General features: G+C 38.1%; 1 protein-coding gene across 1 annotated transcript in view; it reads right to left on the minus strand.

Moving 5' to 3' along the window:
* ERAP2 (endoplasmic reticulum aminopeptidase 2) overlaps positions 344–18818 on the minus strand; it is a 45999-nt gene continuing 27524 nt past the window's right edge. Inside the window, exons 11-19 of the mRNA XM_005683453.3 lie at positions 18143–18318; positions 15157–15236; positions 14045–14228; positions 9830–9986; positions 9160–9344; positions 5971–6132; positions 5328–5468; positions 3146–3227; positions 344–2449 (exon numbers count right to left, since the gene is read on the minus strand). Of these exons, the coding sequence (XP_005683510.2) occupies positions 2306–2449; positions 3146–3227; positions 5328–5468; positions 5971–6132; positions 9160–9344; positions 9830–9986; positions 14045–14228; positions 15157–15236; positions 18143–18318 (1311 nt within the window). The 3' untranslated portion in view covers positions 344–2305. The remainder of the gene's footprint in view (positions 2450–3145; positions 3228–5327; positions 5469–5970; positions 6133–9159; positions 9345–9829; positions 9987–14044; positions 14229–15156; positions 15237–18142; positions 18319–18818) is intronic.

Genomic DNA, 18818 nt, shown 5'->3' on the forward strand with positions numbered 1-18818 from the left:
CATTCAAGGTGAAAGTGAAAGTGAAGTTGTTCAGTCATCCAACTCTTTGTGACCCCCATGGACTGTAGCCTACCAGGCTCCTCCATCCATGAGATTTTCCAGGCAAGAGTGCTGGAGTGGGTTGCCATTTCCTTCTGCAGGAGATCTTCCCGACCTAGGGTTTGAACCCAGGTCTCGCACACTGTAGGCAGACACTTTACCCTCTGAGCCACCAGGAAAGTCCTCATTCAAGGTAAGAGAAACTAAAACTAACATTAGCCAAGCCTTAGTTTGTTTTAGGGGTCTGACATCCACCATAAAGGTTTTGAAATACCACACTAATAAAAGTGTTTCTTTTTTTTTAAAAAAAAAACCTCTTTATTTGTTAAAACATCATTGGCACAGCACTTCTCATGTTCAATCTCATCAAATAATAAAATTTTCACTTTCTGTACTCAATTCTTAAGAATCTGAGAGATTAACTAAAAGGAGGAGAATTAAAAACCTGGAAACTTATGGCAGATAAGTTATTACACAAGAGAAAGAACTTTTCTTACTAACGGCAATATTAATGGCACAATTCAACCAAAACTCATATATATTTTACTGCATAATTTACATATTATTTTAGTGGAAAAAATAGTATTCTTTATTCTTTCAGTTTCTTTATGCAAAAGTACACTTGTACAGGGACATCACTTAGATGTTATACAAACCTGGTAGAGCCATGAACAGGCCAACTCTAGAATCCAAGATGCTTGAAAGACTCCAAAAAATTATTCAAAAACAAACTTAACAAAATATGAACTGGATCACGCCCATGTCCATCTAAAATGTATCCTGGCTCTTACTGTGGCAGTAGAGAAAGGTCTACAGACCTTTATGATATGAAATAATTTAAAAGGGATTGGATAATACCCTACCACCCTACTCCCACCCAAATAATCCCAGCCTTCTTTGATAACCAAGATAAGCCAGTAATCTTGTGTACTGATTCAAATTTTTCAAGAACTTATTATACTTTATACTGACTTATACGTGGATCATGAATTTAATAAATTTACCACCTTTATTTAGAGTGACGTTTTATTTCCTACTACCTTAGTCAAACAGTTAAGTCAAACAATTTCAAAGATGGAGATTCCCTTAAAATATGAAGAAATGCCAAAACTGGTTTACAAAATATAGTGATACATTTAAACATTTACATCAAACTAAGCCAAAATATATACAAAATATATTTAAGCCAAAATAGATCCAATAGTATGATCTAACTCAGCAATTTTCAAAAGATTTATTACAAATCCAATAGGGCATGGGTTAAAGTGGGGTGATATCATCTTTCTCTCCTGTACCACTGTGACTTCAGATTTAACTTCATTTAGAGATGACATCAGAAGTCTGTTTTCCAGGTTCTTCGTTAACGTGAGGCTCAAGCCAGAAGGACCTCCTCGCTTCCCTGATAAACCCTGATGTCTAGTTTGTAATAACCTGAGATTTGGTGATAAGTCTGTTTTCCTGATTCACATGCTTCATAATTTGATTGAGATTTTACATGAATGATAAAAAATAAATAAACTATTCAGGCTGAGCTGAGAGAGCAGAAGGGTGAGGAGATGGAAAGATGTGAAAGAAAGATTTTTTTTTTTTTTTTTTGCAGACTGGTTATGTTTCCTTGGAAGTAACCTGGTTGGGAAAACTCCAGGATACTATGCAAGACTTAAAAAGCATCAAAGAAGCAAAATAGTAGTTGCCTCAAGTGGGGCAGTGTAGACAGTCTGTGTTGTGGCAGCTATTTCTGTCTATATCTCCACATATCTCCATTATTCAGGAGGTTTAATTTAAAATAGGCTACTGGGGCTCCACCCCAGCATATGTCTGTCAGCTAGAAGTGATAGCTGAGCACAGGTAGCTGTGTAGGCTGACTTCTTGAGGCTTCTTACAGGTTGCTGCTGTTGCTGCTGCTAAGTCACTTCACTGCTGCTAAGTCGTGTCTGACTCTGTGTGACCCCATAGACGTCAGCCCATCAGGTTCCCCGTCCCTGGGATTCTCCAGGCAAGAAGACTGGAGTGGGTTGCCATTTCCTTCTCCAATGCATGAAAATGAAAAGTGAAAGTGAAATCGCTCAGTCATGTCTGACTCTTTGCGAGCCCATGGACCGCAGCCTACCCAGGCTCCTCCGTCCATGGGATTTTCCAGGCAAGAGTACTGGAGTGGGGTGCCATTGCCTTCTCCGTCTTACAGGTTAAACTATCTGAAACATTGGCTTGAGCTCTGCCCACTTCCCACAGACACAGCGTCTGATGTGCTGTTTCTATTGACCATTTAAGTAGTAATCAGTAGCCATTTCCTCAGGGTGGGAAGGTTCTTCTCCAGCCACTTAATATTTTTGGATATGGTTTCCAGAATAATTTGAAATATATCTAGATGTGATCCTTGGGCCTTAAGAGATTCAAAGAACAGTTCCACCTGAAAGTAAAGCCAGAGAAGAATTACTGATATGGTTCATAAAACACTTTCTCTTTCAAAGGGCTTCAAAACAGCTTGCAGACTATACAAGCACAGGTGCAAGCGTTTTTCTGCCAACCTCTAAAAAAGTTATTTTCTTCATCTCTTTTTGGGGCATAATTATTTCACTTATCTTCAAACAATAGGTAAAGCAAGACAGGAATGACAAATCTTACAAGTAAGCACTCTGTAGGTAAAAAAAAGGTAAGAGACTGAGTCAAGTTCATAGCGTAAGCAGTGATCTGGGATTAAAGTTCTGAATTTGCTTTAAAATTAAATAAATTCAAGATTTATTGTGGAAAGACAATGTAAAACACAAGAATGCTTTTTAAAAAGAGGTTAGTAGAACTACCATAAAGGGTAATATTGTTAAAAAGGACCTTCAAGCATTCTTTCAAACATCAATATAATCACTCAAGTGATGATACAATGCAAACTAAAGAATACAAAAGGACTCATCCCTCAAGTGTGATTTTCATTTTGAACGCTATGAACATTAGTTCTGTCTCTTCCATTTACTTTCTAGGTGACATTGGACAAACAGCTTGTTTTCTTTTAATAAACTAACAACTTAAAGCCAGATTGCATCTAAATTTACTTTCAATTCTATAACTTGAACTTTTAATTTTAAATTGTTGGCAATAGAGAGTCACAAACCTCCTGCAACTCATCCTTGGAAGAAAAATCAGATGTTGTACCAGAGACGATCATTCTTATGGGGAATGAGCCCAAATCAAATCTGAAAATAAAAGGAATTTCATAGATGTAAGTAATAGGAACAATGACCTTATGTTTATAACATGCTATATATATTTAAACTATGTAACATTAGTAACTGTATGATAAACTTGTACATTACAATGGATACTATCAATTACCACAAGATTAGCTCATATGTATCTGGGAAAATCTGAAAGCTATGAAGTTTGTCAGATTTGACCATAAGATTAAAATTTAGATAAAGCTTTTATAGGAAATATGATGCATGTTTATGTTTAAATTTAAGTTCATATTTAAAGCAGCACCCTACAATTTTTGATTATGCATGCATTCCATCAACAAAATTTTTGACCAAGAATTTCCCAATATGCACATTTTTATTTATGAACTATATGTATATACTAACTTGAAGGTAAAAAGGAAAACATAAAAATAAGATAAGAAATGATACATATGGTAGTATTTTTTTCTTGCACTGTAAGGCATTGTCTTGCAAACTTCCCCAACTCATTTTGGACATCACTGTGTTTAAACATCGTATTTATTGGGGCATTGTTGGTGGAACTCTTGTTCAAAGCCACAGATGGCATCCTTTACCCCCCTGTCTTACGTAGAGAATCTGGCCACAGGTCTAAGGGGTTCATGCTATAAAGCAGAGCACAGATACATCTCAGACATGCTGCCAAATCTGGGCTCTGTACACGGTCGAAGAGGAGAATAATTTCCAGTTACAAAATAAATCTGTAGCTCTGCAGAGAAATCTGATCATCCAGGAGGGAATGGAGAGTCACGCAAACCACAAAACCAATGGTTCCAGTAGGGTGTTTAAGGAAAGTGTTTTTTGTTTTGTTTTAAAAAAACAGTTTCTAACTAACTTGGTTTCATGTGGATGTCAACCCCTTTAAGGTCTGGAAGCGGTAGAAACGTGCTTTTTGCTCACAAAAAGCTATCGGTGAGAACCCTGAGTCCTTTATGACTAAGAAATGAGAGGGATGAGAAACTGAGGATGACTGACATCGGACATGCTAAATGACACAGAAATCAGCAAATTGCACAGCTCTTTCATTTAGGGTATTTTCCATAGAGTTAATAAGTGATATTTTGGATTGGGATGAGGAATGGTTGAGCACCTTCGCAGGCGGTCTGTTGTGAGAGAAAGCCATGCCATCCTGTATGTTCCGAGGAAATCTAATCTTTATTGCTTTTGTTCTGGAACTATCTTAGGGCCAGGAGCATATTGTAGTGAGCTATAGTTCTCCCAAAAGTTGAAACCCCGGAGAAGACTCATAACCTATCTACTTATGGAGGGGAGCTCCCCAGGCACTTCTGATTAATTTCTTCTATTGCCTCCAAGCTCTCCACTGTGTTACCTCTCCAAGGGAACTGGAGGTAGGGATTAGTTCTCTTCAAAATTTCTGAAGTTTTTTTCCCCCCAGAACAAAACTGTATTAACAAAGTAAACGAAATATTTTGCTGTGCTATATATGGCTTCCTTGCATTCTTCTGGGCTAGGGAGAGAGCCAGAAGGGAAAAGGGCATGGGGTTGATGACTGGATTTAACTCAGCTCTTACTTGTTCCCAGCAATTTGTCATGGCCTGAGATGAGTAACAGAAATCTGTTTCCCATCCCCTTTTTTTCATTCTTCTCCCTTATATCTGGACAGCAGGCAAGTGAGTTTTAAAATCGACACACTTCATCAAACCATTTGAGTAAAATTAGTGTCATTCATATGCTTTAGGGAACATCTGATTACACTTGGTTTTAGGCAACTGAAATATCTGGGTAGAAGAATACACATTGTGAAAGTCACTCAGTTGTGCTCGACTCTTTGTGACCACGTGGACTATACAGTCCATGGAATTCTCCAGGCCAGAACACTGGAGTGGGTAGCCTTTCCCTTCTCCAGGGGATCTTCCCAACCCAGGCATCGAACCCAGGTCTGCCGCATCACAGGCAGATTCTTTACCAGCTGAGCCACCAGGTAAGCCCAAGAATACTGGAGTAGGTAGTCTATCCCTTCTCCAGCGGATCTTCCCGACCCAGAAATTGAACCTGGGTCTCTGCATTGCAGGCGGATTCTTGACCAACTGAGCTATTAGGATATAAACAAATACCAACTTTTTAAGGAGATGGGTCCAATTTTCTTTTACAAAGTTCCAGGCTAGTTGCTGCCCCTCTGGATTTCTGGCAATCGCGAAAAGAAGAGCTGCCAAGTCCTGTGTCTTGATAACCTTTCCTTCCATTCCTAGTTCAATTAACCTGAAGAAGCAAAGATCACTTAATTTTTCACAGCATGATTTATAATGGAAATTAACTCAGGCTATCGGTATATTGAAAGCATCAGAGAGAAAGAGGCACAACAAAAGTGTAATGTACCAAAAACAGTAATAAACTCTCTACTGGCTAACATTTTTAATATTCCAGTTAAACGTTTACTTTTCTCTAGAAGTAATTTTATCCTCTTATTATTTCAGTAAACTTCAGTTAGCATCTTATACACAAAAATGTATTTTTTAATAATAATAATTTTCCTCCAAGGTTCTGACAGTAAAACATAGCTATTTGCTTAGTATCAATCACATGATTAAGGAACATCTGTTTTCACTATGTGTATTTTGTCAATACATGGTTTTTGGAAAAAATTCAAGATGGTTCAAATTCTGATTTCGTTATTATTACATGCCTTTGGAATGGATGGCTGAATTTTAGTAACTTTCCTGAATATGTGTAAGTTTACTTTTAACAACTTAAATTCACTTACTTCATTAACTTTTCCTGATGTTTGCTGGTTGACAGTGCATACAGGATCTTGTTTTTTTCAGCACCTGACAATGACAGTTCATATTGCTCTAAAAGGTAATTCCATCCTGCTGTTGTCTGAGCCCCCACGGAATACACGACCTTTGAAACATCTGTTGGGATACTGTAATATTAAGCACAAAAGTGAAAAAAAGTTCTATGAAAGAAAAAATTAGTTTTTCTTATGACGATTTTAAATTCTAAAACAGAATCAGCCTTATTTCCTTAGTTATTTAATTTAGTACAGTTGTTTAGAGTTCAGTCATTTATACTGTAATTCTGTAAAATGATAAGATGCAATATTATTATTTTCTGTCCCCCTAAAGAAGACACCATGGTTTTCAAGTTTTATTGTCCTAAAGGACACTAACTAGTCTTTACTTTAATTTAGTTATGATTTTTAATTCCAAATATAGTTGATCAGTAATAGCCAATATCAATATTGATGGCTTGGAAAACCCACAGTACAGAGAAGCAGGGATGGGACAGGAAATTTGCATTTATCATACAGGGTCCATAACATTGAACTCGTCTCTATACAACTTACTTAACTGCCAAAGCTACCCAGTGAGATGTAAAAGTTACCCTAGTTTTTTAAAAGTGGAAATAAAGTCCAGAAAGTTTAAGTAACTTGCACCGAGGTGACGTATTAGCCTTTTTCGAGATGGGATTTAGACCTATGATTCTAAAACTGTACTATTTCCACTGTACTATATGTACATAAATATCCCAAGAGCCTTTGAATCATAAAACTAAAAGTAACCAAATTATAATCCACATTATTTTTCATTTTAGTATATTTTACTAAAGGAAATCAGTCCTGGGTGTTCATTGGAAGGACTGATGTTGAAGCTGAAACTCCAGTATTTTGGCCACCTGATGCAAAGAGCTGACTCATTTGAAAAGACCCTGATGCTGGGAAAGATTGAAGGCAGAAGGAGATGGGGATGACAGAGGATGAGATGGTTGGATGGCATCACCGACTCAATGGACATGAGTTTGGGTAAACTCCAGGAGTTGGTGATGGACAGGGAGGCCTGGCATGCTGTGGTTCATGGGGTCTCAAAGAGTTGGACATGACTGAGCAATTGAACTGAACTATACAAATTTACAAAAATTGGCAACAAATGAATCATGAATCCCTTGAAGATAGGACACCTAGCTATTTCTTTTACTAGCTTATTCTTAGCACTAACTGTGGTGCCTGTCACAGAAGCAGCAGGCAAAGCATTATATTCTGAATTCATGAATAAAGGAAGTATTTATAAAGGATTAATACTGATGGTCTTAAACTTAAAAAAAATAAACCTACAGTATTTGATTAGGTACTCTTGATTACAATCTTAAATGAGATTTTCCTAGAATTTGTTCATAGTATAGCCTCCTATACTATAAGATGTTGAACCATCGTATCTACTGGACTTGAGTTACTTCAGGTAAGATCATTCCTCTTGTAAGTACCATAAAGACAGAATATATTCTGATGTGCTATAGGGCGGCAAACTGTTTATATTTTAGCCTCATTCATACAGTTTATTCAAACATGAACAAAAAGAAGAGAAAAATACAGCTAAAAGATTTTTTTCCTGAAACTGATTTTAGGCCTAAATCCTACAGAGTAAAAAAGTCCAAAAAGAAGAAAACAAATTGCTTTTTTAAAAAATAAGAAGTCAAGAAAAGATTTCAAAAAGCTCATGGAGATTTAGTTATATGGAGACAAATTGTGATAGCATTTCATAACAGTTTGGCAGAGGAAAAATTGACTCTATTGCTTTCAGTTCAGTTCAGTTCAGTTCAGTTGCTCAGTCATGTCTGACTCTTTTGGACCCCATGAATCACAGCACGCCAGACCTCCCTGTCCATCACCAACACCCAGAGTTCACTCAGACTCATGTCCATCGAGTCGGTGATGCCATCCAGCCATCTTATCCTCTGTTGTCCCCTTCTCCTCCTGCCCCCAATCCCTCCCAGCATCAGAGTCTTTTCCAATAAGTCAACTCTTCACATGAGGTGGCCAAAGTATTGGAATTTCAGCTTCAGCATCAGTCCTTCCAGTGAACACCTAGGACTGATCTCCTTTAGAATGGACTGGTTGGATCTCCTTGCAGTCCAAGGGATTCTCAAGTGTTTTCTCCAACACCACAATTCAAAAGCATCAATTCTTCGGCACTCAGCTTTCTTCACAGTCCAACTCTCACATCCATACATGACCACTGGAAAAACCATAGCCTTGACTATATGGACCTTTGTTGGCAAAGTAATATCTCTGCTTTTCAATATGCTATCTAGGTTGGTCATAACTTTCCTTCCAAGGAATAAGCATCTTTTAATTTCATGGCTGCAATCACCATCTGCAGTGATACCTGGTATTAAGCTGTGAATTTTTTTTCTATTCTAAGAAATGAATTTTCCTTAATTCACATACAGATTTGATTTCTCAAAACATCCAGCTTGAAAGTCAGAGTTTTAATAGCAATGATATAAAATCATGTGTTGCACAGCAATTAAGGCTTACATTGAAAAGACTGTGGAGTCTTTTAGTACTATGGGTTGCAGCTGTTAGACTGAACTACAACAGAATCGATCTGATCCCTGGGCATCTACCTGATTACAACAACCAATGGAATCAATTTTGCCACCGTACACACCCTTTAGATGGCCCAAATCATCAGTTTCCTATCAAAGCTGAAGCTTGAGACTAAGATGTTGTATGTGGTGTATGTGGTATGGTATTGGTTAATGAGGAAATAAATACACTGAACAAAGCTCCCTCCCCACCACCTCGTTTTTTGTTTCATCAATTGATCATTGGCATTTCGATTGCATGTACATTTCACATTGCTTTTTATCTTTAAAAGGCATTACTCTTGGCAATCGGGCAGCACTCTAGTCTACCCCACTTTCACCCCCTGGCTGTCTTTCTGAAACCATGCTAATGCTTATTAGCTTTTCCCTGCAGGGAACTAAACCTCACTTCCCACAAAAATCTATTGAGCATTTACTATGTGAGAGTATGAACCAAGGGTATGTAATTCCCAGCATGTTTTTCTTTTTTCCTATCCTCACTAAAAGGTTTTAGATTTAATGTCTCGCATGATCAAAGACTTTTACATCAAAGTGAAAGGAACAAAGAACAGAAGTCCAGATTTACTTTAATTTTCCACTGGATTCCATCCACTGAGAGAAGAGTTCAGTTGCCTTGTGGATGCAAGGAGCATGGTTCAGGTAACAGGCCAGCTTCAAGACAATGGAGCGAAGCATTCTGTCCCAGACGGAGCCCTCGTCAACCCAGCTTTGCGTGTCAATCACTGGCTTAAAATACTGGAGAAGGTAAAGCTGCAGAAAGCATAGGATGGTTTACAGAGAGGCTAAATTTAGTTCTTAACACAGCTCTCACTCACCCATCTAATGGGTTCAACTCTAAACAGTCTGCATGAACGTTTCCTGAAGCATAGAACTACTAACTCCTACATTTTGCTTCTCTTTTTCTGGTGTGTGGTCTCCGCCCACCCCAGTTCGTGTCTCCATTAGAAGCACAATTTAATTTCTTATCTGAGAAGGGACTATCAATTAATGTAAGATAAAACCCCCTTAAGAGGGATGCTTTGCTTATGACCCTGGTACCCAGCTCTTAGGCTGATGGTGACAACGACCAGGGGATATCCAACCATTAGATACTAAGTGGTGACTGTGCTCCTAGGCTATTTCCTTAGATTCGCCAAGCTTTAACCCCAAGAGTTCACACAAAAATAGAACAAGTCTCACTGATCGCCCAGCTGCTGTGTCTTTTACTTAATGAACCTTCTGAAAGGAACACAAACCTTGAGATTTTCAGTGACATCTGAAATGTTCCTTCTTTCCACCATGCGGTAAAGCAATTCTAGGTATTCCAGACCTTTGAGAAGCGCGGGAATGCTCGTTTCATGTTGGAGGTAGCGAGTCAGGTCAAGGGCTTTGTCTAGGGTCAGCCTTCCTGCACTGAGGTATGAAACAAACGTCAGAGGTTTGTGCATATCTGACAGTTCTCAATATTTTAAAGGCAGTAAGACAAATATGATACAGAGAGCAATAACCGAAGCGGCTCGTTATATTCAGACCATTTGGTTTAAATCCTAGCTCTCCCACTGATGTGGGCAAATTAACCTCTAAGCTTCACCTGCCTCCTGTATATAATGGGAGTAATATTAGTATCTACTTTAAATCTCTGTTGTGAGGGTTAAATGAGTTAATATAGGTAAAGTGCTTAGAATAATTGCCTAAACATAAATAAGAGTTTTCTAAATGAAATAAACAGCTAATATTAATATCTTGTGCCAAATAATATCAAACTTTTCATGTATTAGTCATTCTCTAATTGCTTAATTTGTGGTTTTGAATTGTTCCTCTGTGTGTATTTGGAAATTTTGAGGACAGGTGCCATATCTTTTTTCTTTTTTTTTTTCTTTGATGTCCCTTCCTAGAACCTAACAGAGAAGCCACAGTTATTCTGAATGGGACAAAACAAGGATTTTCTTTGTTTTTAACGAATCTATTTAGATTCTAAAGTGATGTCTTCTTTATATTTCCCTTTAATGCAAACAAACAACAAAACTATTATTCTGAGTACTAAAACTTCAGTGTCTCTTTTATAAAGGAAGTAAGTTTTTATATTGTCACCTTCATAAAGTGGTTGCTCACTTATGTTTCTGAGAAGACCTGTGTCCCTGCAGCGTCTATAACCCATTCTTGCCAGCATCCAACTCCCAAATTAAGCATAATAGTTAGATATGGAAACAGATTCCGGAACAAAGATACCTGTGTTGAATTTTTCATTAATATAATGCCCTATCTCCATTGAGATTTTTAAAATTTTAAATGCTCATCTGAAACAAGGGAACTGAAACTAGAAAGAAGTGGCATCAAAAAGAACCAACTTGTGTTGTGACTATACTCTTCTCAGTCACAATGACATAGTGCTTTAAAACAGACCCACAAGAAATTTTCTAAAAATTTCATCTGAAGACAGAGGGCTGGACCATATGCACTATGATTTTATAGTCTGCTGTATTTTTAAAAATACAAACCCACAAAATGTCACTATTCCTTCCACACGTGAGCTAAACATAAATATAGTCACAACCTTTACAATTTTAAATGTTAACTCTAGTACACAATCCATTCATTACATTGCTCACACTGGGGAAATCAATATGAAACTGGTAGAGAAATTAAGGAGGAATTGGCTGCTTATGTTTAGACTTGCCTGGAAAGACAAGCTCTTTCCTTCTATTTACCATCAACAGAATAATATATAGAATAAATCAGGTCACAAGGTCACCAACAGAAAAAATATTAAGGATCAGGTGGAGTATTATGCATTGGAAACATTTCCTATTCTGAGAATTACTGCAAAGTACTCACTTTATTCAGCGTGACATATTTTTTCTTTACCGGTACTATAAAGATAAGCAACAGGACAAAACTAGGTATTATATTCTAGGGTCTAAATTCTGAAAAGAATGTTTAACACATGTTTATATTAATCTTTTTTTTCTTTTTGGCTCAGCCTAATTTATATTTTACTAAGACAAATGCCATTATTTACTCATACTTACTTACTTAAAACACTTTAATCTTAACACTCATCAAAGAGGGAATCATTTTCACAGTTATTATTTAATAAAAATCCAGCCCCTCACCACCTGCCTTCTGCTTCAATTAATGCACAAAATGTTATCTGAATGTCTGTTTACCTTAAAGACTAAACCTATGTATAAGCATACATTTTAGCCCAACAAAAAAATCTATATCTACTTATTTGTATAAGGTTTCAGCTAAATGGTACCTTTGTGAAATAAACTATATCCCTGCGGAAACAATCTGGGACTTCTTTCTAGGGTATTGGAATAAAAAAAATAAATAGTTTACCTGTAAGGAAATTACAGTTGTCATCTTAATTCCACTCAACTCAGAAGAGATTCAAGTATTAAATATTTAATAACAAGTACAAAAACTCAGTTAAAATGAATATGCATTCCTGGGTCAAATTTTGTCTCTAAACTCCATGCAATCACAGATTATATCCTGAAACTCTTAAGTAGATATTTCACAAAGCAGGGAAGGAAAAAATACATATCACCAAAGCAGAGGAATAAGAAAAAAAAAATTTAGACCTATTATGAGACTTTAAAATTGTTTTCTTATACAATTACTTTTCCTATAAAAGTAGCATAAACAAATTACAAGACAACTAGAAATTAAAGAAGGGGAAAAACACATAATTTCATTATCCCTACATATTCAGTAATAGCGCTTTGGACTATTTCTTTCTGCTTTTGTTTTTTTCACCATCAGCTCATTTTTCTTCATGTAGTTGCTAACCTAAGCTTACATTCTGCTTTTTATTTTCACTTTCACATTATTTGAAATGCATTTTTCTATGTTGTGACCTCATCTTCCTATTCGATACGTGATCTTTTAAACAATTTATATTAGATAAGACTACTAATGCTAACAGCTACCATTTATTGAGCATTTATTACTGTACTTAGGGCTGTATCTACATCACCTTATGCAACCCTCAAAACAACCTTGTATGATAGACACTATTATTACTGGAGTTTTAAAGACTAAAAAAGTTTTGAAGACTAGAAAATTTAGGTTTAAAAAGGTTAAAAAGCTTGTCAAAAGTCAAACAATAAGTGATCAGGTAGTACATATTGATAGTTGACCTGTTTTAAGCCAAAATTTGTACTCAGAACTTCATTAACCTATCTAGTTGGTAAAGAAATGATGATTGCTTTTCCACTGATACATCAATAACTGCAGGGTTCCTGCTGCTAAATGGAGAAACCCGTAAATTTATAGGCTAGAAACAGCAGAAAAGACTTCAGCTACTGGAAAGATTGGCTTTCATATTCTGAGTTGTCAACATTCTTCATTCTGCTTAGTTTTAAATTTTTAATCTGTTTTCTTTGCAGTCTTCTCAGAGTTTCTCCTTTGAGCAGACAAACCTCCCTTAACTAACCATAGTCTGCTCCTCAGCTGGTCTCGCATGCATCCAGTCAGAAGCAGGACGGCTCATGATAGTCCTGAGACCTCTGGGGCTGGGGGTTAAGCTCCCAGTCCTCTCCCTTTTCTAACTGGGGAATTCTGTTGTACAGGGAAGCTCTGCTTCAGAGACGTTTTGCTGGTTACTTTTACTGAATTTGACCTAAATAAGCATGTGAAAGAAAATAATATGTCACACTGAATAAAATCAGTGCATTACCGTAGTTCTCAGAATAGGAAAAGTTTACAGAGCCTGATATGTCATGGGAGCCCCAACTTTTTTCCACCGGTGACCTGGTGACTTGATTTATTCTACCTTTTATTCCGTTGATGACAAGTAGGAAAAAAGAAAACACTGTATCTTTCCAGGAAAGTCTAAAGAGGAATAAACAGAAGTAGCCAATTCTTCCTTAATTTTTCTACCGATTTCATATTGATTTCCCTGATGTGAGCAAAGTAAGGAATGGCTTGTGCACCAGATTTTAAAATTACAAAGATTATAACCTTTTGTCTAATAGATTATGTCAGCATTTAGTGAAACAGCAAGCTTCTGGCATAAACAATTTAAAACTTGAGGTCACAAGCGTAAATGCCTGGAGGCTACCATAAGGGAGTGAAGCGCACCCCCACGTGTGTCATTTAGGATTTGGGCACTGAAGGGATGCAAACCTGGCTTAAAGGAGGATCTGCCCACAGTGCCCTCCTCTGTGGCTGCCCTGTGGGAACGAAGACCGCAGTTGCCAAATCTTCTCATTATTTAAGGGATTCCAGAAGTCAGGGTTTTTACATACATTTCTCCACATTTTGAAATGTTGAATTAAATTTTTAAACATTAGGTGAGTAAAAATATTTAATCAGTGGGTAGGCTTTGACCTCATGGCCAGTATTTGACCTCCATTCGAATACATATCATATGAATGATTAACACTGAACGTTTGATTTGAAATCTAACATATTTGGTTAGGGAGCAGTGATTTCCTGTGAAATCAGTTGAAGTTTTGCATTACCTTACTAGCTGAAATGCATCGTGAATGAGACCTAGTCTGTCCTTCGGCCTGAGAAGTGTGTGGTTCTGATTCAACAACGTAATGAGCTCATCCCATCCTTGTCCGTCATAATGAACGATGTAGTAGCCATTGGAGTCCACGTTGAATTTCACCCAATCGGTCTTCTCGGATAAATCCAGAGTATCTAGGAGGAGAAAATTGGTATGGGTATTTCCTCATCAAAGAACACATCATGAATATCTCCAGAAGTAGTCTTCTTCATATCATTAGTAATAAATCAATGGAGAAAAAGTTCTGGAAGACTCATGATGATATTTATTTTCATAGTCTGCTGGATGGCTTATTTTGGGAATGATGATTTTATTAAATTAATGAATAAACTAATTCCTAGGAAACGGGCTGATGAATGTGTTCTCAAAAGCAGCCTATGCCGGTCTAAAAGGCATCACTGGTAGCCTTGTCTCAGGGTTTAGTTGCTGCATGTTGAAATATGTATATGCAAGTAGGTGATCCATTTGTCCAGTTCTTATCTGGGGCAAAATAAGGACAGCAGGTTGACCATGAGATTATGAGGGAAACATTTTAAAATTTCAGTGATGTGTTTAAAGGAGAAATTAAAATTATATTATTTTTAATATTTCAGACATTGTAGTAGGTGGTAAAATAACATTACTATATACTCTCAAAAACTCTGAGGCTCAGTCCTCATTCAAAATAAATGAGAAAATTGAAGCTCAGGAGTTAAAAAATTGTCTTAAGGCCATACATCCAATAGGTGACAGAATCAGGATTTGAATCCAGGGCCAATCAGTTCTAAAGTGAATACCTTTTCCCACTGAATTAGTAGGCATTAAAAGACATAAGATCAGACACCATCAATTCTTGAAACCCATCTCTAAGTGCTAAAAACACAAGAGAACTTTCTCCTGAATTAAACACCCAGACTTTTTAGCTAAAATGTTCTTTTAGTAACACATAGGTATAGATAAATGAGAATTTCCTCAAACATACATCTTTCATTGTCGGATTGACCTACAGTAACTCTTCCCTATAGCTCAGAACACATTTAATTTCAGAATTAAAAGGTTTTTTGGCTAACTAGTTCATTTTACCTGTCTTCAGTTTCAGAATGTGTCTGTGAATCGCATGAGAGGAACTCGTGGAGTAGGTCACTGGGATATGCCAAAGGTACCTACGTTAGAAAGTAAAGACTGTTACAGACCAAATCAATAGCCGTTTCAATGTCCACATTGTCAGATTCAGAGAGGCTATAAGACACCTAATCGCCCGTCCTTCACACCATTACTGGCCTTATAAATTTTATAGGATAAGACTAACGGTTCCTTGGGTGTGCAAAAATTCTTTAATGATTATGAAGCAGCAGTAATATATACCTAGTTGAACTCTGTCACAATTACCTGGGACATTTACAGTCCAAATTTTATACCACCACAATTCCTGCTGATTGTTTTCTTCTAAGTAAAAGGAAAAAAAAACAATCTTCGTTTCACATTTCCAAAAATTCTCACTGTCTGATAGTAATTCAAATAACTAAATCAAAGCTGTAGAAAAAAACCCAAAAGGTGAAGATCTTCCTCTAGCATGATTCTCCCACTTATCCTTTTGTTCAGTGAAGCTATCCGCATTCAACCCCCGCCTGCTAAGTGGTCAGCAAGCAGCAATAAGTCAGGAGCTGCTCATTGGCCAAGTCCTGAGAGCAGAGAAGCAGAACGGATTGAAGGAAAAGGCCTCAGTTACTTTGTAAGGGCCTTCCTATGGTAAATAACTATTAGCTATTTTTTTCTCTGACTAATTTCTAGCTGCCTCTAGAGCTCATTTCCTCTAACATAGTAAGCCATATTAGCAATAGTAATCCTATAAAATCAGATGCTTGAAAATACCAATAGGTATAAAACAGAAAGAATAGTAACTGAGGATATGCCCATTAGTCCTTAGAAAAACCTAAAATAGTAAAAGAGACAACAGACACAGACTCAATTTAATAAAAGGTCAGAAGAAATAATCTACCTGCCAACCCAGAATACCGATAATCAACAAAGCAGTTAAAATATTTGCACAAAAAGGTAAAAAGAGACACACAGATATCACTAAGATGTAATGGATCAAGATTCATGGATAGATTTTGGCTCTAGAAGGACAGAGATTTTTCCAGATAAACCCACCTGGGAGTAAAGAGAGAAAGAGTAGCAGTTCATAAGTTTGGATAAGCATGGATCAGAGGGCAGTAGTTTTATAAGAGAAATCCCAATCCTGCTTCAGATAGATGCTTGTTATTCTGAGCCATTCACACTATTGAACTCTCTTGTGACATTTTGATAAGTTGCAGCATTGTGAGTCCTGCTTTCCCAATAATAAATCAAACATTAAATTTTCCAGCCTGTGTTGCCAAGCTTCAACTTGTTTAAGCTCTCTGAGGTTTGGACTTCAAAAGGGCAGACAGAGAAATGCATGGATGTGTACATAGATAAATGGCATAAGGGCTGCTGTTGGATGGAAATAGACATCTGATGAGATCAAAATGGAAAATGTTATACTCTGTGTGTTAAAGGCCTTGAGTTTGCTTCTGATTCTCAGAAAAAATTCTAAAACCATTTTTAGACAGCTAGATTTTAGAAAGGGTAATAATCATAAGAGCCAGCACTGATTCACATGGATTATTTCTTTTCAAATTAATCTCATTCATCTTATTGAATGAGATCAGAGGGAGGTGGACAGTGTTGTATTTCTTGATTTTAGTAAAACCTTTAGCAAGTTTTCTTAGGACAGGCTTGTGAGCACGATAACAGAGTGGGTAATTGGATTTGCTTTTATTGTTACCAAGAACATCATGTTTTAAGACATTGTATTTACAGTCTCTTACTGAAAAATAAAAGAGAGGTGAAGGTCTTATCTAATTTAACACGTGTGTGCATGTATGTGTGTGTGCATGTGTGTGTGTGCGTGTGCATGAGTGTGTATGTGTGTGTGTGTGTGCTCAGCCATGTCTGACTTTTTGTGACCCCATGGACTATAGCTTGCTAGGCTCTTCTGTGTGATCCCATGGACTGTAACTCACCAGGCTCTTCTGTTCATGAAATTTTCCAGGTAAGAATACCAGAGTGAGTTGCCATTTCCTGCTCCAGGGGATCTTCCCAATCTAGGGATCAAACCTGCATCTCTTGCACTGGCAGGCAGGTTCTTTACCACTGCACCACCTGGGAAGCCCATGACTTAACACAGAGGGAATGCCTTTTCTGATAAGATGTATAGCTGTTATACATCTTATCTTCCTAGGTATGGGTCAGTCTCATAACTTGAAGTGAAGTCACTCAGTCGTGTCCAACTCTTTGCGATGCCATGGACTGTAGCCTACAGGCTCTTCCATCCATGGGATTTTCCAGGCAAGAGTACTGGAGTGGGTTGCCATTGCCTTCTCCAGGAGATCTTCCCAACCCAGGGATTGAACCTGGATCTCCCGCATTGCAGGCAGACGCTTTACTGTCTGAGGCGGCAGGGAAGTCTAATCTACCGTCTCATAACTTATTAGTGCCCAGTACTCTTGCCTGGAAAATTCCAGGGACAGAGAAGCCTGGAGGGCTACAGTCCATGGGATTGTGAAGAGTTGGACACAACTGAGCAATTGAGCACACACAGCATAAAGAAGGCTAGGATACAGTCAGGGAATATTATATTAGAAATATAACTAACAGCCTTCTGCATTAGAACTGAGGTCCTAAGGGTGGCCGCAGTATTACCAAGAATATGCTGCTCACCAACGCAGTCTGGGTCACCTGAAGCTCTTAAAAGCTGCTATTGAGGCTGGTTTAGCCTATTAAGTCCTATGTAGAAATAGCATTGGAGAAGGAAATGGCAGCCCGCTCTAGTGTTCTTGCCTGGAGAATCCCAGGGATGGGGGAGCCTGGTGGGCTGCCGTCTATGGGGTCGCACAGAGTCGGACATGACTGAAGCGACTTAGCAGCAGCAGCAGCAGCAGAAATAGCATCCCATAAAATTGCCAGAGAAGCTGAAAGAAAGCTAATGCAACTGTCAGTAAACTGAGATGAAGTAATCTAGACCGACAGGAAAAAAAGCAACCACCTTTCCTGCAGAGTCCCCCATTCGGGGTCCTCTTTGGAAACCCCGGACAAGAAGCGCTCTTGCTGCAGTCTGAGGGAACGCCCTTCTCGTTTAACCACCACGAGGGGGATGCCTTTCTGCAGAGTCCATGTAGCCATCATCTCCTTGAGCTCTACATTTTTCCGCAGAAACGTGAGCTGAAACGACAAGTGACTTTGGTAACCGGAGACACAGGAGAAAACCAGAGAGAGATCAGATACTTAGACCTCCTCGGATGCTAGGGACATGGCTTGGGCAGGAAGAGCGGACTCCGACTGCAGTCTCCCAGTGGGGCCATGTAGAACCTGGGCTGGACCTGCCCCTTCCCTCCCCATCCACGGGTTCCTGGAAAGTTGCCTGAAGGAGGGACATGTCTGGGAGCTTGAGGGTTAATACAGGGCAAGAAAGGCCAAGAGGAAGGGCTTGAGACTGGGACCCCTCTCTGCTCCCTTTCAAAACAGAAGAAAAAAAGGACCCACCAAAACAAAACAAAAATGCCCCTCCATTTCATTAACGATGGAATCCAGAGGTTTAGGAAGAAATGTCTCTTAAAAATTCCAATAGAACAGTATTATATCAATAGAGGTATATGGAGTGGAGGACAAAACCTCTAGCTTTTTATTAACAGCGTCTAGTACGGGTTTTTGATCACTGCCTG

Source organism: Capra hircus, chromosome 7 (genome assembly GCF_001704415.2).
Source record: "Capra hircus breed San Clemente chromosome 7, ASM170441v1, whole genome shotgun sequence".
Lineage (NCBI taxonomy): Eukaryota > Metazoa > Chordata > Mammalia > Artiodactyla > Bovidae > Capra > Capra hircus.